The sequence below is a fragment of the Nycticebus coucang genome, chromosome 10 (assembly GCF_027406575.1).
Source record: "Nycticebus coucang isolate mNycCou1 chromosome 10, mNycCou1.pri, whole genome shotgun sequence".
Lineage (NCBI taxonomy): Eukaryota > Metazoa > Chordata > Mammalia > Primates > Lorisidae > Nycticebus > Nycticebus coucang.
Window position 1 is genome coordinate 114,888,456 of NC_069789.1, and position 18,825 is coordinate 114,907,280.

Here is an 18,825-nt window from a genome sequence, read left to right on the forward strand (position 1 = left end):
TCTCAAACTCTTGAGCTCAAGCAGTCCACTCCCCTGGGCCTCCCAGAGTGCTGAAATTACAGGCGTGAGCCACAATCCAGAGCCATACTAGGCGTCACAGCTCACAGCAACCTCAAACTCTTGGGCTGAAGCAATTCTCTTTTTTTTTTTTTTTTGAGACAGTCTCACTATGTCACCTCGGTGGAGTAACGTGGCCATCACAGCTCACAACAACCTCAAACTCTTCCGGGTTTAAGCAATTCTCTTGCCTCAGCCTCCCAAGTAGCTGAGACTACAGGCGCCTGCCAAAATGCCCGGCTATATTTTTTGTTGCAGTTGTCATTGTTGTTTAGCTGGCCCAGGCCGGGTTCAAACTGCCTAGGCTGGGTGTAGTGGCCAGCACCCTACCCACTGTGCTACGGGCGCCACCAATAAAATCTTTTTAAAACTTTTTGTTTTGAAACAGAGTCTCACTAATGTTGTCCTGGGTAGATGGGTAGAGTTCTGTGGCATCACAGCTCACAGCAGCCTCAAACTCTTGGGCTTAAGAGATGCTCTTGCCTCAGCCTCCCAAGTAGATGGGACTACAGGCACCCGCCATAACGCCCAGCTATTTTTTTTTTGTGTGTGTGTGTGGTTTTGGCCGGGGCTGGGTTTGAACCTGCCACCTCCGGCATATGGGACCGGCGCCCTACTCCTTGAGCCACAGGCGCCACCCCAAGCCCAGCTATTTTTTATTGCATTTGCCATTTTTGTTTAACTGGCCTGGGTGGAGTTTGAACCCTCCAGCTTTGGTGTATGTGGCTGGCGCCATAACCACTGGGCTACGGGCACCAAGCCTCTATTTTTTTTCTTGACTCTCTCCTTAGGATTTAGAACCACGCCTGGCACATAATAGGTGCTCAGCAAATTAGATCTTGAACTCACTCAGATCCTGCCTGGCCCTCCCTGATCTCGCCGAGGGGGTGAGGCCTACAGGGGTCCCCTCTGTGACGTCACAAAGACCCCGCCATGCCTTTGGCCTTGGCCCTTCTGTTGCTCTTGGGCCTGAGCGCCCCCGGAGGCCGGGGCTGCCTGCAGTGCGACTCCTCGGTGCAGGAGGCCCTGATTAGACTGCGCCATGCCCTCATCCCCCATCGCTTTCACCATGAGCAGCTGAAGGCCCGCGCCCAGGCCCTGCTACTAGGCATGGAGGGGCCTTTCTTCCGGGACTACGCGCTGAACGCGTTTGTGGGGAAAGTGGGTGCGTGCTGCAGAAGTCTGGGAGCGGGTGGCGCGGGTGGGAGAGAGGCTCTGCAGACTGTGCCCCCGAGACAGGAGGGTAGGGCCGGATCTGGAGGAGGTAAGGGAGCATTCGGCTCTCTGGAGGATCCGCTCCAATTTCCTCCCTTCTCGTCCCCAGGGATAGATAAGCTGGACCATGTGGCGTCCTTTACCAAGAACCTAACGCAGCGCTTAATGGTTAATTCTCTGAGAGGTAGGAGCAAGGAGGGAGTCCCACTCCCCAGCACCCTTCCCCCGCCGTCCTTTCCACAGGGCGGCAACGCTCCCCTCCCCACCCCCCCGTTATAAAAATAAAAGCAAACACGCGTGAGGCCTTTACTCTGTGCCTGGCCGCGTCCTACATGCTTAGAGAAATCCATGGCAGTTCACGGAGCTGGACATCATTGTGATGTGCACTTCACAGAGGGGGAAACTGAGGCTCAGGAGGTTAGGTGACCGGCCCAAAGTCACACTGCTAGGAAGTTACAGCACTGAAGATTTGTATTCTTAACCATCATCCCTCAGATGCCTCTTCTGGTTTTATATTCAGCGACTCGTAGGGCGCCATTCGCAAGGTTACTCAGTTGTCGAAGATTAGTATGGTTGTTATGACATTTCCCAGCAGAGGGCAGTAGAGGATCCTGTGGACTCCGGGCACGTGGTCCCACCCCGCTCAGAAGCTCCGCCCCACCTTGAGGAATAGATGACGTCATGGGGAGCCCGCTAGTATTTTTTAGATGCAAATGTGTATATTAGTTTGTATAAAGTGAATAATCAAAATATTTATTCTACCTGTCTAACAGGTTAAAGGGACTGAGATGTTTGATTTCTTCCCTATGCTTGTCAAACTGTAGTTTTCAATTTCTTCTTTTTCCCCCTTTTTAAATAATGAGAAATAGTCATAGAATCAAAAGAAAATAATAATCATGCTAATTATGTAACAAAATTAAATTTTATCTCTTTTGAGGAATAACCCTAACATTTAGTAAATATGAAAAATATTTGGGCAGTGCTTGTGGCTCAGTGAGTAGGGCGCCCACCCCATATACAGAGAGTGTCAGGTTAAACCCGGCCCCGGCCAAACTGCAACAAAAAATAGCCGGGCGTTGTGGTGGGCGCTTGTAGTCCCAGCTACTTGGGAGGTAGAGGCAAGAGAATCGCCTAAGCCCAAAAGCTGGAGGTTGCTGTGAGCTGTGATGCCAAGGCACTGTACCGAGGACGGCAAAGTGAAACTCTGTCTCTAAAAAAAAAAATTTACTAAAAATATTTTTAAAATACATGCTAATAGGCACAAGGTTCTTTCTGGGGTAACACATATTCCAAAATTGATCATGATGATTGCAAAATACGAAAATAGGTGAATATACTAAACACCCTTCAATTGTACCCTTTACATGAGGGATTTGTATATGAATTATATCTCAATAGACCTGTTTTTCAAAATGCAGACATATGTAGTTCTCTTTGACCAGGCTCAGCCCCTTCCTAGGGAATCAACCACCACCATACCATCCTCAGCTGAGGAGCAGGCAGGGAGAGTGGATTCTCATTCCAGACATTTGAGAGAGGTGGTAGAGAATGGAGGCCCTGAGAGCAGACTGCTCTGGGTTCAAAGCCTGTCTAACTTTAAGCAAGCTGTTTAACTTCTTTGTGCCTCAATTTCCCTATCTATAAAATGGGAACATAACAGCACCTCATAGTCACTTGTCAATGAGTTTGTGCATGTACATTTAGAACAAAGTCTGGCACATAGTGCTCAATAAATGTTAGCAATTGAGATTATCATGCTGAGTGTCATTTGCCTAGAGCAGGGCTTGGCAAACTGCAGTCACTGGAACAAATCTACCAGCCCCCTGTTTTTATAAATAAAGTTTTATTAGAACACAGCTACTCCCATTCACTCACATATTGTGGCTGGCATTGGCTGTCCAAGATAGATCTAAGCAGTTGCAATGGGGAGGTCTGGCGCTCAAAGCTGAAAATATTTACTATCTGTACCTTAGTTGAAAAACTTTGTTGAGCCCTGATATAGAGCAGCATGTTTCAACCCAAGCTGTACACTGCAACTCACTGAGGAGTTTTTGTTTTGTTTGTGACACAGAGTCTCACTCACTTGCTCTGGGGCTGAGTTCTGTGGTGTTATGACTCACAGCAACCTCAAACTCTTGCCTCAGCCTCTCAAGCAGCTGGGACTACAGCCTCCTGACACGATGTCCCACTATTTTTAGAGATGGAATCTCAGAGTCTCTCTCTTGCTCAGGCTGGTCTCAAACTCCTGAGCTCATGCAATCCACCTGCCTCAGCCTTCTAGAGTGCTAGGATTACAGGTGGGAGCCACTTCACCCAGCCCCACTGGGGAGCTTTTGAAACAATCCAGAAGCCTAGGTGGCAGCAGCTCAGGCCAATTAAATCAGATTATCAGGGGTTGAATCTGGACATCAGTAATTTATTTATTTATTTATTTTGGGGGGCAGTTTTTGGCCAGGGCTGGATTTGAACCCGCCACCTCTGGCATATGGGGCTAGCGCCCTACTCTGTTGAGCTACAGGTGCAGCCGGACATCAGTAATTTTTAAAGTTCTATAGGTGATTTTTATTTTGAAAAAATTCAAAAGCATAGGAAAGTTCCAAAAAGAGTACAGTGAACACCTGTACACGTTTGTTAACATTTTGCCACATGTTAACATAATACCACCTTTGCTTTCTCACTCCCCCCATGTGTGTGTGAGCCATTTACGAGTTAGTGGCAGATAGCACAACACTTCAACCCTACATGCATCAGCAGGCATCTCCTAAGAACAAGTAAGGACATTCTCTTACATGAGAGTAACTAAGAAATTTAACATCAATTCCATACTGTCTAGTCCTCATTTGAATTTCCCCAACTGTCTGATAATGCCTTTCATCGTTAGTTTTCCTTTGATCTGTGATGTGTTCTGGCAACCTTGCATTGCATTTAGTTGTCTTTTATGACCTTGACATTTTTATTTTTTATTCTTTTTTTGAGACAGAGTCTCAAACTCTGGGCTTAAGTGATTCTCTGGCCTTAGCCTCCCGAGCAGCTGAGACTACAGATGCCCGCCACAACACCTGGCTATTTTTTTTTTTTTTATTCTGTTGCAGTTGTCATTGTTGCTTAGCTGGTCTGGGCTGGCTTCGAACCTGCCAGCCTCTGTGTATGTGGCCAGTGCCGTAACCACTGTGCTACAGTGCCAAGCCTGACCTTGACATTTTCAAAGATCCCAGGCCAATCAGTCTGCCAACAATCCCTAATTCAGATGTATCTGATTGTTTCCTTAGTATTAGATTCAAGTTATTCCTAGTTTCCAAAACTATCACAGATGGGATCTCTTGTGCCTCTTAGGGCATCTGATGCCACTGAAGTTTACTTGTCTGGTTAAGGTGGACTTTGTCAGTTTTATCCCCTGTAAAGACACCGTTCCCTCTTTTACATAGACGGTCTGTGCTGTGAGACTGGGGAGTGTGTGAGTGCCACGTTCCCAAGTCTTTCCTCTCAAAGTTTTGGTCTCCATTAATGACCCTTGCCTGAGTTTACCCACATAATTCTAGTATGTGGCTGAGTTGTGAATTTTGCATCTAGATATAAAATACCAGCCTCTTCCTTCATCCTTCTTTCTGGCCACGTATCTGTGGCCTCTTCATACTTCCCCTTTCCGAGAACCCTCATAGGCCATACTGATTTGATGGCATTAAGGTCCCAAACAAATGCCTTATTGTAGTGGCATTTTTTACATAGACTATGTAGACTGTGGGCTTTATATTTATTTAAGCTAAAAATTTTCACCCCTATTTTTGTGGGAAGGACAATGAAGTTCTCTGAGGGGAAATAACTGAATGGAGCCAGCAGAGGAGGCTCAGGCCCCCACCACCCCACCGACTGAAATCCTTTGGTTCAGTGACCTGAAAAGTTGCTCAGAACATAACTGGCACTGTTACAATGGCACTTAGATGGCTAGAGAATTTGGGCTGGCATAGCACTTAAAAATTTAATTATTCATTCTACAAATACTCATTGAGCTCTTACACATGCTAGTCACTCTATGCTAGGCACCATCCTCGTAGCTGGAGATACCGCAGTGAATAAAAGACTACAGTTCCTACTTCTGTGGAGCTTATATGCTAGAGGGAGAGACAGACAAGAAATAAGATAAAGCAATATAACATAGATGTGTGTTTAGGGGTCCCCAAGAACACTTTTAGGTTCAAAGATTTCCTAGAAAAACACAGAACTCTGTAAAGTTGTTATACTCACTTATAGTTTATTACCATGAAAGGACACAGATTAAAATCAGCAAATGAAAAAGATGTGTAGGGAGAAGTCCAGGAGAGATTAGGTATGAGCTTCCAGTTGTCCTCTTCCCAATGGAGTCATAGGGACAATGATTGATTCTCCCAGCAATGAAGTGTGATGATATGCACAGAATATCACCAACCAGGGAAGCTCACCTGAGCCTTAGTGTCCAAGATTTTTATCGGGGGTCATTCACATAGGCATGGCTGTCTTTAATTACTCAGTATCAAATCCCTCCAGAGGTCAAGCTCCCACTGCATGGCCCAAGGCTCCCCCCCCCCCTTTTTTTTTTTTTTTTTTTGAGACAGAGTCTCACTTTGTTGCCCACTGTACAGCGCTATAGCCTCATAGCTCACAGCAACCTCAAACTCTTGGGCTCAAGAGATTCTCTTGCCTCAGCCTCCCTAGTAGCTGGGACTACAGGTGCTCGCCACAATGCCTGCCTATTTTGTTGTTGTTCAGCAGGCCCAAGCTGGGTTCAAACCCACCAGCCAGCAACCTAACCACAGAGCTACAGGAGCCTCCCCTAAGGCTCCCATCTTAAATCACAGTGTTAGCATAGACTATCTGGTATGGCATGAGGCTTCCAGGTAAACCATGACATTCTTAAGACACAGGATGTTCCAAGGACCTAAAGGGCACCTTCTAGGAACCAGGCAAGAGCTGAACCTTTTTTGGAATGTGCAGGGTTTGGACAACCCAGATCCACTCAGTTAATCCTTTGCTGTACAATTTAATATGTCAAATAGGGAGAAGTGCTATGAAGAAAAAGGGCGTGAGTTATGGCTTAAAGCAGGGTAGTCAAGAAAGATGTCACTGAAAAGGCAGCATGTGAGCAAAGACAAAAAGGAGAGAGGGGGGAAGCCATGAGGGAAGTCTAAGAGAGGAAGGTGGAAGGCAGAAAAATGGGACTATGTTTGCCATATTCACAGAACATCAAGACCAGGAAGGCTAGAGTGGAATGAAAGGGAAAGATTGCTTCTGTGAAAGATGAAGTCCTAGCATTAAGAGGGAGGGAATGAACACTTCAAAGAAACATTGATCGAACAGGATTTGCTGCCAGGCATGTTGACAAATTGCATGTGGGATGTAAGAAAAAGGAGTCAAAGACAGCACCAATGATCGTGGGATTTCCTAAGATGGACTAGACCGTGGGGCTGGAACTTGGTTTGGAGGAGAATACCAAGGGCTTAGCTTTGGACTTAGTGAGTCTGTGATGCCTACATGACATCTATCTAAGTGGAGATCTTTGTGTGTGTGTGTGTGTGTGTGTGTGTGTGTGTGTGTGTGTGTGTGTGTGTGTGTTTTGGCCGGGGCTGGGTTTGAACCCGCCACCTCCGGCATATGGGACCGGCGCCCTACTCCTTGAGCCACAGGTGCCGCCTTAAGTGGAGATCTTGAGTCAATACGATAGTTGGATGCAGGAATCTAGACTTCAGTGAATGATTTGGGGTAGAGATATAAATGTGGAAGGCATCTGAGTATAAACCAGCACTATCCAATACAAATAAGGTGTGAGCCACAGCGAGGAGCCACAGAGTTTCACTTTATCGCCCCATTAGAGTGCCATGGTGTCACACAGCTCACAGCAACCTCCAACTCCTGGGCTTAGGCAATTCCCTTGCCTCAGCCTCCCAAGTTAGCTGGGACTACAGGTGCCCACCACAATGCCTGGCTATTTTTTGGTTGCAGTTTGGCTGAGGCTGTGTTTGAACCCGCCACCCTCAGTATATGGGGCCGGCGCCCTGCCCACTGAACCACAGGCACCACCCGTCTTTCTTTCTTTCTTTTTTTTTTTTTTCTTTGAGACAGAGTCTCACTATGTCGCCCTGGGTAGAGTGCTGTGGCGTCACAGCTCACAGTAACCTCTAACTCCTGGGCTTAAGCCATTCTCCTGCCTCAGCCTCCCAAGCAGCTGGGACCACAGGCGCCCGCCACAATGCCCGGCTGTTTTTTGGTTGTAGTTGTCATTGTTGTTCGGCAGGCCCGGGCTGGATTTGAACCTGCCAGCTCAGGTGTATATGGCTGGTGCCCTAGTTGCTGAGCTACAGGAGCCGAGCCACACATGTCGTTTTAAATTTTGTAGTAGACATGCTTTTTAACAAAAGGTAAACATCACCGGGCATGGTGGCTCATGCCTGTAATCCCAGCACTTGGGAGGCTGAGGTGGGTGGATTGCCTGAGCTCACAGGTTGGAGACCAGCCTGAGCCAGAGCGAGACCCCGTGTCTATAAAATAGCCAGGTGTTGTGGCAGGCACCTGTAGTCCCAGCTACTTGGGAGGCTGAGGCAAGAGGATCACGTGAGCCCAAGAGTTTGAGGTTGCTGTGAGCTAAGATGTCACAGCACTCTACCCAGGGTGACCAAGTGAGACTCTGTCTCAAAAAAAAAAAGTAAACAATGTAATAATGTATCTTATTTAACCCAATATCTAAAATATTACCAATTTAATGTGTAATTGACATAAAAATTATTAAGATATTTTACAGTTTTCTTGTACTGTATCTTTCGAATCCAGTATATATTTTATACCTACATCACATCTCAATTCAGACTAGCCCATTTCAAGTGTTCCATGTGTGGCTAGTGGCTACCACATTAGACAGATAGTATATGGAGCCATGAGGCTCAATTGGAGTCATGAAGGAGTGAGTGTAGACAGATAAAAGAAGAGGAAAAGAGAGGTTATCAAGTCCAAATCCATCTACCCCATGAGGAAACTGATGGAGTGTGGTATAGTCTGGGGGTCCCACAGTGAACCAGAAGCTAGATGTAAGATCTCCTAGGCCATAGATTTGCCCAGGGGACACTCAGTAATACCTGGTCTTTGTTATTCCTGATAAATGAAAAGGAGCTTCCTCATCCCTTCTCCTAGAAGCTATAGATGGGGGTGGGCTTTCTGGGTGCCTCCACCCCACAAGAATCTCTTTTTCTCCACAGATGAGCATCTGCTGGAAGAGCTGGTGATTTTTAGGGAAAAAGTGATCAAGGAACTCAAGAAAGTTTTAAGATCCTATGAATTAAAAGGTGCAGCGTGTCTCTCCACCAAGCCCCTTTCTCTATTTTCCCATTTATCTCTTAATCCACTTCTTTCATTTTTTCTCCCAAACTGTTTCTTCACCTCCCCTATAACTCAGCCTTCTTCATCTCTGCTTTCCCAGATTCATCCCTCCCTCCCTTCCTATCCCTTCTCAATTTAATTCTTAAATTGCCACCTCAATTTAACTAACCTCAGCTCTTTTCTCTTGCAGCCTGTGATCCCAAAATTTGCCGTGAGTCCTGGATTTATTGTCTACCCTTCTGTTCTACACCCTCTTACCCTTTACCCTGTCTCCCCAGATCAAGTCCTGCTACTATACCTCCATTTGGCAGTTCTCTCACCCCCAAAGTCATAGTACCTAGGGAAATTTGCTTTTTAAGAGGTTATGAAAATAATAGTTATCTGCAAAAAAAAATTTTGGAGTAAGTCTGGATAGGATAGGATAGGATCAGCTATGTTACATTAAACAAATAACCCCCCACATCTCAGTGGTTTAACAAAACAAAGGTTTATTTCTTGCTCACCTACATTCCATTGAGTTTTGAGCACGTCTTCCAAGTAGTGACTCAGGGATCCAGGCTGCACAGATAATGCAGTTTTCTGGACTGCTTCTAAGGGAAAAAGAAGAGGGAGTCACAGTGGGCAAGGCCTGGTAGTGACACACATCACTGCGGACTTTCCATTGGCCAGCACTAGGTCACATGGTTACAGCCTACTGCAAGGGAGCTAGGGAATGTAGTCTTCCTCTGTGGGCAGGAAGAGGAGAAGGTAGTGCTCTAGAAGGGGAGGCATCTCACCAGTCTGCTCTAGGGGGCTCCAAATTAGAGAAAGAAAAGTGTCAACTCAAAATTAGCAAGTGTTTAATTAAATGTTTCATTCAACTGGACTACTATGGCTGGTCCAAGTGCAGTAGTGTTCATAGCTAATTGATCATAATCAGTTACATATTCCTTTGTTCCTTCTCCACTCCCACTGCTTCATTTGATTAGGCTAAAAACAAAAACAAACAAAAAATGGATTATTGCAACTCAACGCTTCAATGATAATATAAAAATTATTTTTCATGTGAATTATCTGTGCATTTTGCTCAACTTGCTCTGCTGTGCAGTGGAACCTCCAAAAATCATGAGGGCCAAGGGACCAATCTCTTCTTTCCCCTTCTTCCTTACCACCCCTTGCCAGTCCTCTGATTTCTGGCTTCCTCCTACTTCTCCCTTTCCCTTTGTCCAGGCTTACTGAAAGAAGAGGTCTTGGACTGTTTACATTGCCAAAAGACCAGCCCCAAATGTGTCCCAAGAAAGTTCTGCTTTGGTAAGCTGCTGAGACTGAGAGATGAAGACATTCATGACCCACTGGATATGGGTTATGGGACTTCCCACATGCAGCCTTGAAGTCTGCCTTTACTGGGGTTTTTTGTTTGTTTTTTGGTTTTGTTTGTTTGTTTTTTGCAGTTTTTGGCCGGGGCTGGGTTTGAACCCTCCACCTCCGGCATATGGGGCTGGTGCCTTACTCCTTTGAGCCACAGGGCCGCCCTGCCTTTACTGTTAATTAGCTCACAGTGTGGCCCAGAAGTTGCTTCCACATTCTGAAATTCGCCTTCCCCCTTCTGTTAAATGGGAGATTCATCTGGAACCTTAAAATGCCCCCAATAGCACATGGTAGAGAAACATTTTATTCTTAGCCATTGCCATACCTCAGGAGTCTGGAAGGAGGGTCACTCACTCATTCACTCATTCATTCATTCATTAATCTAAAAATATATATATCTTTATAGCAGAAAGAGCAGTACAATAATCCACATATCCATCCAGATTAAATAGTCATGCCAATTCACATGCTATTCGCTCTGTCACACTGTTCCCGTCACTCCCATACTTCATTTGAGTGTCAAAGAAAACTTTCTCAGAGAGACCTCTCTGAACACACTCTGTAAGGTAGCACTATCAAATTTACCTATCTTTGCTGTAGTTTTTTTTTTTTTCTTTTCTTTTTTTTTTTTTGAGACAGAGTCTCAAGCTGTTGCCCTGGGCAGAGTGCCGTGGCATTACAGCTCACAGCAACCTCCAACTCTTTGGCTTGAACGATTCTCTTGCCTCAGCCCAAGTAGCTGGGACGACAGGCGCCCACCACAATGTCCGGCTATTTTTTGGTTATAGTTGTCATTGTTTGGCAGACCCATGCTGGATTCGAACTCACCAGCTCTGAGGAACAGCTCTGAGCTACAGGCGCCAAGTCTCTTTGCCATAGTATTTTAAAACAAACAACAGACATAATGGAATTTCACCTATTCATAGCATATACCTCTGAAAATAATAACATTTTCTTACATAACCACAATGCCTTCCCCACACCCGACAAACTTAACAATGATTCATAATTCCAAGACCTTCTAATCAACTTCTCTAATTGTCCCCAGAGTATTTTTGACATCTGATTTGTTCAAATCAGGATTCAATGAAAGGACTTCTCATATCATTAAATTTTTTAATTTTCCACTTCTTTTTTTTTTTTAACTAAGGAGTTTCTCTTATCAGTTCCTTTTTCTTCCATGGCATTGGCTGGTTTAAAAAGGAGGAGTTTGTGTTCTGTAGAATATCCCACTTTCAGATTTGTCTGTTTGCTTCCTTTGGATGGTATTTAATGCCTCAAACTGGAGTCAGCAACCTGGGAGACAGATGACAGATGTAGTTCCTGCCCTCACATATTAGTGGGGCAAGGTTTTAGACTAAGGTTTCTTGACCTCAGCACCATTGGCATTTGGAGCTGGGTACTTCTTTGTTACAAGGGCTCTCCCCTAATGGGTAGGATGTTTAGCAACATCCCTAGCCTCAATCCACCAGATGCCAGTAGCAGACCCAATCAAAAATGTCTCCAGACACTTCCAAAAAATTGTCCCCTGGGTGATAAAAATTGTCCCTGGTTAAGAACCCCTGGCTTAGAAGATAACTACATGAACATATAATCAGACTGATTTCAGAGTGCATTAAGTGCTCCATTGAAAACAAAACAATTTGATAGACAGTATCTAGCTTGTGCTACTTTAGAGAATTACAGGTGCAGGGGCCTCTATGAAGAGGTGAACTGTGAGAACTAAAGAAAATAAGGGAGTAACGAGAACAATGTGGATGATACAATAGCACAGACAAAGATCCAACATGATTAAGCCACAAGGAAGAGGAGGCCAGTGCGGTCAGGGCTAAGTGAGAGAAGGACACTCTAGGGGAGCTAGGACAAGGGCGAGGTCACATGAAGACCAGATCGTGCAGGGCCTGCTGGAGCATCTGGAGGACTTGGACTTTTATCCTGAGTGAGATGGGAGCCATTGAGCAGAGGAGAGAACTGGCATCGTTGTAAACAGCACCTTTCAGAGGCCATGTGAGGGAGTGCATGGGAGGGCTCCAGGGAGCCCCCTCAGAGAAGCACTGGTGGGGTCTGGACCAAACTGGTAACTATGGAGGTGGATTCGATTCTGGATATCATTTGAAGGTCTAATCAAGAGCCTTTGCTGAGGGGGAAAGAGTGGCAGGTAAGAGGGAGGTAGAAGATGCAGAATGGGACTCCCAAAGACACCTTTAGAGTCGCCAGCTAAGATACAGGCTTGTGAGATTGTCAGCACTTTGCACCCCTCCTCCCAAATGCATGTTGTCTCTCTCTTCTTTTTTCTTCTCTTCTTGGTTTTTGAGTCTTTCTCACCCCGACCATCAATGAGGTGCATTTAGCACTGGCTCCTTGCAGTGACTGTGATAGACTGTACAGACCGTCAGCTCTGTGAGAGCATTGTGCCAGTTTGGTTCCCAGCTGTATCCCAAGTACTTTCGATGGCGCCTGAGACACAGCATGTGGGGAATGGACAAATGTGGAGTCAGACCCCAGGAGAGGGCAGGGACCAAGTAGGAAGAGAGCAGAAGCCCACCCCTGCCCCAGGTTGCTGAGAGAATAGGTAGGGGGTGGGCACAAGGATAAGGAAGAGTGGTGACTTGGCGGTCTGGGCTGTCTCCCCCACCCGCCCCAGTTGATGGGCAGCCCCGCATAGACCTGCAGTACAAGACGGATGGAGAGTACCCAGGGAACCAGCCTCTGATGGGCATCCTTATTTCCATGTTTCTGGCTATCTTTGTCTTCGTGGTCATCGTGGTCGCGTGAGTCATCCTTACCTCCTCCCCAGTCCCCCAACTGCCCCTTTTGGATACCTCAAAAATGGCACCTCCCTGGATGGGCCACTGTGTACCTTGGGAGTCTCCTCCTCAATCATTTGATGTCTTTTTCTCTCTCCTCCTCTTTCCTCTCTCTCCTCCTTTTTCAATGGTATCTCTCTTTCTCTCTCTCCTTTCCTCCACTCCTGGGTCACATTATGACTTTCCTGGGTCTTCAGCATTTTTGTCTTTGTGGACTCCTTCCTCCTTAAAAAAGTACTAAAAATTGTATGTTGCAAATGCATTGTATAAAGACAAATATCATCCAAGTTGCCTTCATTATCATTCATCATCATCATTGCTGTATTTATTTATTATCTTCTTTCAAAGATATGACAATGGAAGCACTTCCCTGGGCCACAGGCCCTGAACTCAGGTAAAGGGGGTCCTCACACTCCTCTTTCCACCTGTGAAGGCTTTTCCCTACCTCCACCTGCAACTGTTTCTCTGGCCCCTCCCCCTTCTCTCTGCCTCAATTTCTGTCAGTCTCTGTCTCTGCCTCCTCCAGGTGCCCCATTAGCCTCCTTTCCCTAACACCTCAGATTCTTTTTATTCAAAATGGGGGTAATCCTACTGCCTCTTGCTCAGGGGTAGTGGTGAGCACTGAGTCAATTTCACAGGGGGAGTGCTCCAGGGTTGTCGGCTCTCGCTATGAGCTTCTCTACCCTATCAGTCTCTCTTCCATCTCTTACTCTTCTGTGTTATTAATTTTCTTTCTTTCCTTTTTTTTTTTTTTTTGAGACAAAGTCTCACACTGCTGCTCTCAATAGAGTGCTGTGGCGTGATAGCTTACAGCAACCTCAAACTCCCCAGCTCAAGGGATTCTCTTGCCTCAGCCTCCCAAGTAGCTGGAACTACAGATGCCCACCACAACGCCCAGCTATTTTCAGAGACAGGATCTTGCTCTTGCTCAGGCTGGTCTCGAACCTGTGAACTCAGGGCAATCCACCTACCTAGGCCTCTCAGAGTGCTGGGATTTCAGGCGTGACCCACCACGCCAGGCCTGTGCTATTAGTTTCCTATGGCTTACTGTAATACATCCCCACAAACTGGGTAGCTTAAAAAAACAAAAATGAATTCTCTGGGTTCTAGAGGCCAGAAGTCCAAAATCCAAGGGTTGTCAGGGTTGATTCTTCTGAGGATGAATCATTCCATGCCTGTCCCTTAGCTGCTGGGAGCTGCTGGCAACCCTTGGCATTCTTCAGGTGGGCTTCCCTCCAATCTCTGCTTCCATCTTCAGGTGGCTTCTTCCTCTATATCTGTCTCAAATCTCCCTCTCCTTTCTCTTATAAGGACATCTATCTTTTGATGTACTGCCCAAGCCTAAATCCGGGATGATCTCATCTCATCTTAATTACATCTGCATAGACCCTATTTCCAATTAAAGTCATGTTTACAGGACAGGGAGTTAGGACTTGGATGTATCACCCACTATGCTCTGCTTCCACTACACCTTCTCTCTTCCTTTATCTCTCCACTTCTGATCTTACTCAACCCCCGCCCCCTTTCCTCACTCACCAACTTCAATTGGCCAGAAATCAGCCCAGAGATTCATGACGTCAAGGATGAGCCACATCAGCCCAAAGACCCAAGAGAGGTTGGGGGGTAAGGGTTAGCTGAGCAGGAAGAACCTGAAATTCTAACCTCTGGGATTTTTCTCTCTTTTGCTAGGGCTTGCACGTACAGGCAAAACCGAAAACTTCTACTGCAATAGGGCAGTGGTTTGGAGGTTTGTAAGGAAAAAGGAAAAGAAGTTTAATAAAATCTGTGACAAATTTCTTAATGTGTTTGTCAGTTTCCTGGGACCTCCCACTAGTTGGTGCTCTGCTGGACTGGGTTCTCCTCTTTCGTAGACACCAATTATCCTAATTCAATGTAGAAGTGACCTGGGCCTTCAAAAGGAAGGGAAAACCCATTGTGAGGGTCTAAAGGGACAGCCATCCCTCCTTGGGTGAAGAAATGCACCCGAAATAGCCAGGCGTTGTGGCGGGCGCCTGTAGTCCCAGCTGCTTGGGAGGCTGAGGCAAGAGAATCGCATAAGCCCAAGAGTTAGAGTTTGCTGTGAGCCGTGTGACGCCACGGCACTCTACCCGAGGGCGGTACAGTGAGACTCTGTCTCTACAAAAAAAAAAAGAAAGAAATGCATCCGAAAGGAGACGATGTAGTGGGACCCCCCAAGGTCAGTGTGGAGGGCAATGGTTTTCCTCTCTATCTGAACTATAATTTTTCACCCTCTGGGTGAAAGTACATGTAGTGAAAATAAGATGGAGTCTGTCAGGCTGGGCAGACAGGACACAGCTGGTCTGGTCACCTCCGGTCTCCCATTCTTACTGTTTTATAAATTGAACTCCCATGCTAAAGATGCCAATGTCAAATAGTTTAGGAATTAACTTTTAAATTGGAAATGTTGTAATAAATTGTCACTGAGTTGTGCTGATTATTCTTTTTTAAAATTGTTTGGGATTCATTGAGGGTACAAAGAATTAGGCTACACTGATTGCACTTGTTAGGTAAAGTCCCTCTTATAATTGTGTCCCTCCCCCAAGTGGTGCTCCATACACCTTGACCCCCCCATTCCCCTCTCACCACCCATATACCCTTACCCCTTTTTCCCACCCCCCCACTTTGTATTAGATCATCTGCTGCCCTCATATTAGAATTGAATACATTGGATTCCAGCTTCTCCATTCTTGGGATGCTTTACCGAGAAGAATGTGTTTCAGGTCAATCCAGGTCAATACAAAAGATGCAAAGCCTCCATGTTTTTCAATGGCCCACCAGTATTCCATGGTATACATGAACCACAGCTTGTTAAAACATTCTTGGGTTGGTGGCCATTTAGGTTGTTTCCACATTTTGGTGATTGTAAATTAAGCTACAATAAACAAAACGGAACACTTCACGAATTTGTGTGTCATCCTTGCACAGAGGCCATGCCAATCTTCTCTGTATATGTGTTGCCAAAGTGAGCACTGTGCTATTATTTAAAATAAGGGTTATTATCATCTTTACCATAAACCATTATATTTAAACTATAATTTTAAAAATAAAAAAAAGAACAGTCTTAGACTACTGTCACTATTCTCCGAAATCACTGGCCTTCTGACAAAATTTAATAGATGATCCAGACCCTCTTCTTCAGGTAAGATGTGTACTTAAATACTAGATGCAGATTTATTCACGCAAATTTCTGCTATCAGAACTCTCACCACTCACTAACAGTAGGGAAGAGACCAAGTGATTTGGAAAACATGGGCTCCTATTTCTGAACGCGCCAGCAGAACAATCGCTGTTGAGGATTTGGGTAATGAGGGATGTATGAAGAAATGGGCGGGGGTTGACGAGAAAACTGAATTTAACTGAAGATTCAGTGGCTAGAACAGGAGTCTTCAAACTTTTTAAACAGGGGGCCAATTCACTGTCTGTCAGACCATTGGAGGGCCGGACTATAGTTTAAAAGAAAAAACTGTGAACAAATTCCTATGCACACTGCACATATCTTATTTCGAAGTAAAAAAAAAACGGGAACAAACACAATCACACCACCTCATGTGGCCCGTGGGCCGCAGTTTGAGGACCCATGGGCTAGAGCAAGCATAGCTCAGACCAGGCACTCAATAAATATTTGTTGAATAAATCAGTGTTAGGAATGTTGTGGGGAACAGCTTACGGAGACATTTTGATCCATACACTGAAGGGCATTAAATAACAGGGAAAGGGACTTTGTGGTTTTTACTAAGATCTGAGATTGAAATCTTAAATACATTAATCTAGATGGGTAAACAACTACGAGTCCCCAGGGATAGAAAATACTCAGCATTGGGTGGGGCCTGTGGCTCAGTGAGTAGAGCGCCAGCCCCCTATACTGGAGGTGGTGGGTTCAGATCTGGCCCCAGCCAAAAACTAAAAAAAAAAAGAAAAGAAAATACTCAGCATTATGGGTGGTGCCTGTGGTTCAGTGGGTAGGGCGCTAGTCATTATGGGTGGTGGGTTCAAACCCGGCCCGGGCCAAACTGCAACAAAAATATAGCTGGGCACCTGTAGTCCCAGCTACTTGGGAGGCTGAAGCAAGAGAATCGCCTAAGCCCAAGACTTGGAGATTGCTGTGACCTGTGACACTGAGGCACTCTACTGAGGGTGATAAAGTGAGACTCTGTCTCTACAAGAAAAAAAAGAAAGAAAATACTCAGCTTTACTCTATTATTGCCATGGCTAAATAACAGCTGCTGTCTTTTCAGATCTTCAGATCTTTATGTGGTATTTCTCCATAAACATTGTTGGCAACGAATTTGTTTCAAATACAAAAGTCAACCAAAACACGTCTTGCTACCACCCCTGTGAGATGACAGGAAAATTTCCTTTTTTTTTTTTTTTTTTTAGAGACAGAATCTCACTTTGTCGTCCTCAGTAAAGTGCTGTGGCATCACAGCTCATAGCAACCTCCAGCTCCTGGGCTTAGGTGAGATTCTTGTGCCTCAGCCTCCAGTACTCAGCTGGGACTACAGGTGCCCACCACAATGCCCGGCTATTTTTTTGTTGCAGTTTGGCTGGGGCAGGGTTCAAACCTGCCAATTGTTCAAACAGGTGGGGCTGGGTGTCGTTTGTAGATTTTACATTAATGAAAGATTAGCAAAGAAAGTTTTAAGTGTTGATAAGGTCAGCTGAACTCCGTAATTAACTACACTTCCCAGAATCTCCTGCCACATTTTATTGGTCAGAACCTAGTCACACGGCCCCTGTAAACCACAATGGAGGCTGGGAAATGTAGTCTAGCTGTGTCAAAATGAAGTAGAGGAAAGGAATTTGGAGAACAGCTATCTAGTTTCTACCACATATTATCTCAATAAAGGATTAACACTGTATAGAAAAAGAAACCTGGATGCAGAGATGAAAGGGAACTGCCCAAGATCACAGAGAGGTTAAAATATGTCAGGCAAATAAGATACTAAAATCCAAGTAACTCATTTCTTTTTATTACATGCCTGTGGCTTTTCTTTGAAGGGATAAAACCATTTTTATTTTGTACCCAGTCATTTTACAGAATTATCTTGTTTATTTTACTGTTCTGTTGATGCTCTGATTTTCATGATTTCAATCATATCACACACAAAGAAGAATGAGAATCCAGATTTTTCTATATCAATGATGTCTTTTGTTTCTTTCTCATGTCTAATTAAATTTTTAGTTCTTCCAAAAGTAGTGAGTGGAATTTTGGTTTTGACTTTAACAGAAATTCTTTTAGTGTTTCACCATTAAGCCTGATATTGTTTTTATTTAATGTGTATAATTTAACACAAGAAGAGGCCAGTAACTCTTTAGCATTATTGTTATTATTGTTCAATATTGGACTAGTCTTCATTTATTAAACTTATCTAGAAATGACTAGTTACCTGGTTGGGCATGGTGGCTTACTCCTGAAATCCTACCACTCTGAGAGGCCAAGGTGGGTGGATCTCTTCAGCTCAGCAGTTTGAGACCAACCTGAGCAACAGTGAGTCTCCATCTCTACTAAAAATAGAAAAATTAGCCCAGCGTGGTGGGCTATGCCTACAGGCTCAGATATTCGGGAAGTTGAGGCAAGAGTATTGCTTCAGTCCAGGAATTTGAGGTTGCTGTGAGCTGTACACTGCACTCTAGCCTGGGTGACAGAGTGAGACTCTGTCTCAAAAAAAAAAAAAAATATTACAAATGACTGATTGCCAAACATTATTAAAAGATTTTTCTGTATTTTTGGATGTGATTGCATTATCTTGATACATAGGTAGGTAATTTTTGCGTTCTAATATGTATTAAGCCATCCTTGCATTCCTGGAGATACATTTCCTAGCTGCCAGCATAGGACTGTATTTCCTTTACCACACTGCCTGTAAGAGGTGACGGGTGAAACTGAGCCAAACAGAAAGTCAGATGCCCAGGAAAATTAAGTGACAGAGTTTCTATTCATTCACCATTAGTTTAGATGTGACCAACTTTTATCTGTCCAAAAGACTTTGGCTATGGTAGCCGAAATATGGATTAAATGGACTATGGCATCACCTCC

At 44.9% G+C, this 18,825-nt stretch overlaps 1 protein-coding gene and 1 non-coding gene across 2 annotated transcripts; one reads left to right on the forward strand and one right to left on the reverse strand.

The window, feature by feature from the left end:
* Nucleotides 1-990: 990 nt before the first annotated feature.
* IZUMO2 (IZUMO family member 2) lies at nucleotides 991-14,499 on the forward strand. The gene is made up of 7 exons (XM_053607211.1): nucleotides 991-1,222; nucleotides 1,382-1,456; nucleotides 8,493-8,579; nucleotides 8,804-8,824; nucleotides 9,823-9,903; nucleotides 12,605-12,731; nucleotides 14,457-14,499. The coding sequence occupies exons 1-7, from the start codon at nucleotides 991-993 to the stop codon at nucleotides 14,497-14,499; spliced, it is 666 nt and encodes a 221-aa protein (XP_053463186.1).
* Nucleotides 14,500-15,668: 1,169 nt separating this feature from the next.
* Nucleotides 15,669-15,775, reverse strand: LOC128597916 (U6 spliceosomal RNA). The gene has a single exon (XR_008383464.1). It is a non-coding gene; the product is annotated as a U6 spliceosomal RNA (small nuclear RNA).
* Between the last annotated feature and the right edge of the window lie 3,050 nt (nucleotides 15,776-18,825).

Excerpts from the sequence above, each read along its gene's own strand:
- IZUMO2 (XM_053607211.1), top strand. The coding sequence starts at position 991 with ATGCCTTTGGCCTTGGCCCTTCTGTTGCTCTTGGGCCTGAGCGCCCCC. Across the intron at positions 1,223-1,381 it reads CGCGTTTGTGGGGAAAGTGG|GGATAGATAAGCTGGACCAT; the intron begins GTGCGTGCTGCA and ends TCTCGTCCCCAG. Across the intron at positions 1,457-8,492 it reads AATGGTTAATTCTCTGAGAG|ATGAGCATCTGCTGGAAGAG; the intron begins GTAGGAGCAAGG and ends TTTTCTCCACAG.